The following is a 5,324-nucleotide window of genomic DNA, read 5'->3' on the forward strand; positions in this document are numbered from 1 at the left end:
AGGTTTCCAGGAAAGCAAGGCAGATGGATCCAAAAGCCCCACCTTCTAGGGCTACACACACAGCCACACGCGTGCTCTTCGCATGTGTCCCCACAGACAGGCACAGACACTCATTTGCATCTGGGGCAAGGGCTTGGAGGGCAGGATGGGAGATCTGGGGACAGGAGGCGGTCTAGAGCTTGCGAATGGTGGGAAAGCCTCCTCCCGCAGGGTGTGTGGGCGACGGTGGCCACAGGATAATAACAACCTTAGCAAGACCTTGAGGTCTCCCCTGTCCTGAGCAGTGGCCAGGGGGAAGAGAGGGGAGCAGGGCCCAGCCCTGACAACTCCCTGAGGAGGTCCCTGGGCAGAGGCTCTGCCCCAGGATCCCTTGGGGAGCCGGCTCCATCCTCTTCCTGACCTTCTGGAGCTTTGGCTGTGGCAGAAGGAAAGAGCAGGACAGGACGGAAGCAAGCTCTGGAAAGTGGGAAGAGGAGGGTGTGTGTGGAGACCCAAGGCAGGCGGGATCCAAGCTTTGGAACGTTGGAGGTTTCCGGCCACAGAGGCAGGGCCTCGGGGGAGCCAAGAGAGGCGGGGAGAGACACACACAGAGGAGCAGAGACCAACAGACCACGGCCGAGACAGGAGCTGGGAGTTGGGAGGAGAGGGACCAGAGAGAAGCTGGGAGAGGCACGGACCAGGGGGCTGGTGATCTGCACACACTCCGGTCCCCAGAAACATCCCTCTCCTCAGAGACATCCTTCTGCAGCCTTTGGTGCTCCGAGCCCAGCCTGATGCAGGCAGCCTGGCTCCTTGGGGCTCTGGTGGTACCCCAGCTCCTGGGCTTCAGTCATGGAGCTTGGGGAGCCGAGAGGGAGTGGGAGGGGGCGTGGGGTGGCTCCCAGGAGGAGGAGCGGGAGAGGGAGGCCCTGATGCTGAAGGTGAGTTAGGGGAGTGCTGGGACTCTAGTGGGGGGACCCGGCTGGGTGACTGTGGGCTTGGGAGGGGCGTATTTGAGGGCCAGGGAAATGGGCAACGGGAGGGATGGGTTAGGCTCAGAGGATGAGGGTGATGGGTTCAGAGTAGGGGCTCGGGGCAGAGAGCCAGCTTACAGCTGGAGAGGGGTGGCTGGAGTGTCTGGGGGGTCAGAATGCAGCTGCCAGGCTGGCCCTGACCATCCCTCCCCTGCCTCAGCATTTACAGGAAGCCCTGGGACTGCCTGCTAGGAGTGCGGACGAAAATCCCGAGGGAAACCCTGAAGGCAAAGGGGCCTGGGCGACTGAGAAGGACGGTCAGCGGGAGGAAGGCGAGGAGGAACCAACCACAACTCCCTACTTCAGCCCCAGCCCCTCTCCCACCTCTGAAGACACCTTCACTTATATCCGTGAGTAATCATTAGCTCCGCCCTGCTCCCAGGCCTCCGTGGTCATTTTCACAAAAACGAACCGTCCTTTCACTGCCCCGGGGTCTTTCAGTTGCCCACTGCCCAGCTCGGAGCCGCTATACCCCCAGGAGCTCCGGGTCCCCGGCCTTGCCTCCCAAGAGCCCGGAGCCACCGGCCCCTACCTTTCAGGGGTCCTGAGTACACCCCCCCCCCCCCCAACTCCGCCCCAGAAGCCCTAGGTCCCGGTCGCCCCAGGTCCTCTGGTCCCCTGGCTCCGCCCCCAGGGTCGCGGTCCAGCGTGCGCCCTGTCCATACGCAGTGGGTCGCCTGGCCGGCCTGGACGCAGGCCTGCACCAGGTGCACGTCCGTCTGCACGCGTTGGACACCCGCGTGGCCGAGCTGAGCCGGGGGCTGCGGCAGCTGCGGGAGGTGGCGGGTGACAACCGCGACACCTTGCAAGCCCTGAAGGAGGCGCAGAGCCGCTCCGAACGCGAGCATGGCCGCTTAGAGGGTGAGTCGCACCGTGCGGGGCGGGGAAAGAGGGACGATCCGGGTCAGGTGGGGGACTGGTGGCAAAAGGGGTCCGGAAAAGTCTGAGCAGACGTGAGGACCCTGGGTGCCAGGGGCGAGGGGGTTCTTGCAGATTTGGGGTGTGTTGGCTGATGGGGAGGGTGAATGCGGGGAGCAGACGGGCTGTGGGGAAAAACGCTCCCCACGGTGCTGTTGAGCCGAAACTACTCTGGCCGCACCACGCCCCCTACAGTCCCGCCCCAACAGTCTGGCCCCGCCCCTGGCGGCCCTGACGCCATCTCCCAGCCCCTGGCTGTTCTGAGCCCGCCTCCGCTCCGCCCCTGAGACGCTAATCCCGCCTCCGCTCCGCCCCGCCCGCAGGCTGCCTGAAGGGGGTGCGCCTTGGCCACAAGTGCTTCCTGCTCTCGCGCGACTTCGAGGCTCAGGCAGCGGCGCAGGCGCGGTGCGTGGCGCGGGGCGGAAGCCTGGCGCAGCCGGCGGATCGTCAGCAGATGGAAGTGCTCACTCGCTATCTGCGCGCGGCGCTTGCCCCCTACAACTGGCCCGTGTGGCTGGGTGTGCACGACCGGCGCGCCGAGGGCCTCTACCTCTTCGAGAACGGCCAGCGCGTGTCCTTCTTCGCCTGGCACCGCGCCCCCAGCCCCGAGCCCGGCGCCGGGCCCAGCGCCGCGCCGCACCCGCTCAGCCCCAACCAGCCTAACGGCGGCACGCTCGAGAACTGCGTGGCGCAGGCCTCGGACGACGGCTCCTGGTGGGACCACGACTGCGAGCGGCGCCTCTACTATGTCTGCGAGTTCCCCTTTTAAGCGGGCCCGGCCCCCCGCCTCTCCACTCCATCCCACCACCCGCCCTTTGCCTGGGCTGTGCACCCCGCAAAGACGCCCTTCTCTCCTTGCCCGCGGATGAAAGTGTGTTCTCCCTGGCTGGCCGATCCCTGGGGGGCTCCTGCGGGGCGGGGACCCCTTCCTTGTCTGTCTTTCCTGGAAGCGGTGGGCACCAGGCTAGGTCCGGCGCCAATAAAGCCTTGTGGAATCTGACTTGAGCAGGCAGTAGAGGCACTTTTGGCCTTTATCTCTCTGCGGGGCAAGCCAGGAAGGGCAAGGTCCCGTCCCCCTTTTACAGGTATTATTTGAGCCCCAGATCAGAGTGATGGACAACACGTGCATATGTACACACGATCGTCCGCTACTGCACACACATGTTTGGACTACACGAGTGCACACGCTGCTGACGCCTCCACCCCCATCGTGCCCCACTCAAGGCCTTTGGGACACGGGGCCTGTCAGTCATGGTCCCAGGCCTTGGCCTTGGTCCTGATCAAAGAGATCTGGGAGGCACAAAGGAGCTAAAGGCTCTGACAAGTTCTGCAGGAAAGACCCCCATTTAATTTTTTTTAGTGTGTCTCAAACTTGTTTCACCAGATGGTACCATAATGTCATGTAAAGTCATGACATTATGGTCATGACTACTCCCTTCCCCTTCCCCCAACTCCAGAGCATGTGTTTAGACACAAACATGAGGACCGACCTAGCCTGGAAGCTTAGGCTCCCTCCTGATCCGTCCTCCACTCCCTGCCTGTGAGGCCATGAGCCAGTCCCTCCCTCCCTCTGAGGCTCCGTTTCCTCATCTGAACATGGGCACATTACCCCTACCTTGTATGGCTCTTGGGATGTTCACATGAGCCCAGGAAAGTGAGCATTTGGGAAATGGTGGAGCATAAGCCACACGCTACATTTCCTTCCTCACCATTCTTCATACCTTAATCCCCTGGGGCAGTGAGGACACCCAGACCCATCTTGGGCTCAGCACTGCGGACAGCACTCTGGGGGAAGAGCTCTTTTGCAAACACCCAGTGTCTCCCCACATACTGGCATCAGGGTCGGGACCCTGATATCCTCATAGAGCCCAGGAATCGGAGTGTGACCCTGTCTGTCCTTACATCTCTGTCCCTTCCCCTTCATCAGCCATGGCACCACCCACCTAAAGTGTCACCATTGGATCTTCCAGTGGGAGGAATGAGCCACTCTGTCATCTCCAGAAGGGGGGAGCACAAGCCACCCACTCCCTTTAGGAGTCATTTCTCAGCCCCACAGGCCCCATAGGAGGTACAGAAGAGGGGGGTGGCCTCTGGTCAGGAAGGCTTCGATCAGGGGACTGAAGACTTTGCTCAAAATTCATCCCCCCTCTAAGCTTGTTTCCCGGGGTTGCAGTGGGGCAGCAGGATGTCTTATAGAAAATCAAAGGGCAGATTAGGCAGACATTGATGAATATCTGCTATTGAGAGGTCCACCCTCACAGACCTGACATTCTGGGAAGTCAGTGGATGGGAGCAGTTCAGTGGTTACCTGCCTAGATTCTGGAGCCAGATGGCCCAGGTTCTAATCCTACCTCAGCCACTTAACCTACTGTGCAACTTGAGGGAGACATAACTTTGCTGTTCCTCAGTGTCCCCATCTGTATAATGGGGGTGATAACATCTGCCTCCTAGAATAGTGCCAGACACAGAGGGGCCTCTGTAACATCAGCTCTGATCCTTACTCGGCTATTTTAACCTCACCTTCACCTCTGCTTGCTCTCTCCAGACACTGTGTTTGCATATGCAAAAGTCCTTCCAAGAATTGGCTAATGTGGCACCCTGAACAACCTGCCTACCCGCTAGCTCCCACAGCAGGGTTAGGTGCTGCCTTTGGTGCTCCAGAACCCCTGACTCCTCTCATGACCTAGCTAACCCTGATCAGCCAGACTGAGGACCCTTGTGGGGCAGGGCTGGGTATGACCAACTCCGTGTTGCCAGCATCCCCTGGCATGTGGGAGTTCTTTGAATGAAGGAAGATGCCTGTGTGGGGCCATGTTGGGAACCCTGAGATGAATTGGATTTCTAACTGCTTCTCTTCCTCCCTGGCGTCCCCCAGGCCTCAGTCGGGCGACTCACCTGGGCTCCCACTGGGTCGGGGGCTTTCCTCATCAAGCCTTCCATCACTCTAGGTGCCACTGTTTGGTCAGTGTCTGTCATACCAGCCCAGGGACAAAGAGTTGTGGACACAGAGACGTCCGGGGTGGGGAGTGGAGGGCATTTGCAAGGACTGTTAACGCATCAGATCAGCTCGCCTGTACGCTGCTTTCTGGGCTGATTCCGGTCTGCATATGGGAACCCTGCTGCCTTCTCCAAGAAGCCCTCCCAGGCCTCTCAAGGGCCAGCGTTTGCCAATGCCACCTCTTTGGCTCTCTGTGGAGCACCTGCCGTTTGAGAGCTCCGAGCCGCGGACCGGAGAAGGCCTCGGCAGTTGGTCGGGATCGATGAGTTGAGGGATCCCAGGGAAGTGATGGAGGAAGGGCGCAAAGCCTGAAATGACCCAGCGGGAAGATAAAGAACCAGGGCTCCACCGGCCTGCCAGGACTACAAATCCCAGGAGGCTGAGCGGCAGGCCCT

At 60.8% G+C, this 5,324-nt stretch overlaps 1 protein-coding gene across 1 annotated transcript; it reads left to right on the forward strand.

The window, feature by feature from the left end:
- Positions 1-607: 607 nt before the first annotated feature.
- On the forward strand, positions 608-2,926 carry CLEC11A (C-type lectin domain containing 11A). Its single transcript, XM_061173885.1, has 4 exons — positions 608-920; positions 1,174-1,363; positions 1,683-1,874; positions 2,255-2,926. The coding sequence occupies exons 1-4, from the start codon at positions 774-776 to the stop codon at positions 2,698-2,700; spliced, it is 975 nt and encodes a 324-aa protein (XP_061029868.1). The 5' UTR covers positions 608-773; the 3' UTR covers positions 2,701-2,926.
- Positions 2,927-5,324: the final 2,398 nt, after the last annotated feature.

Source organism: Eubalaena glacialis, chromosome 18, assembly GCF_028564815.1.
Source record: "Eubalaena glacialis isolate mEubGla1 chromosome 18, mEubGla1.1.hap2.+ XY, whole genome shotgun sequence".
Lineage (NCBI taxonomy): Eukaryota > Metazoa > Chordata > Mammalia > Artiodactyla > Balaenidae > Eubalaena > Eubalaena glacialis.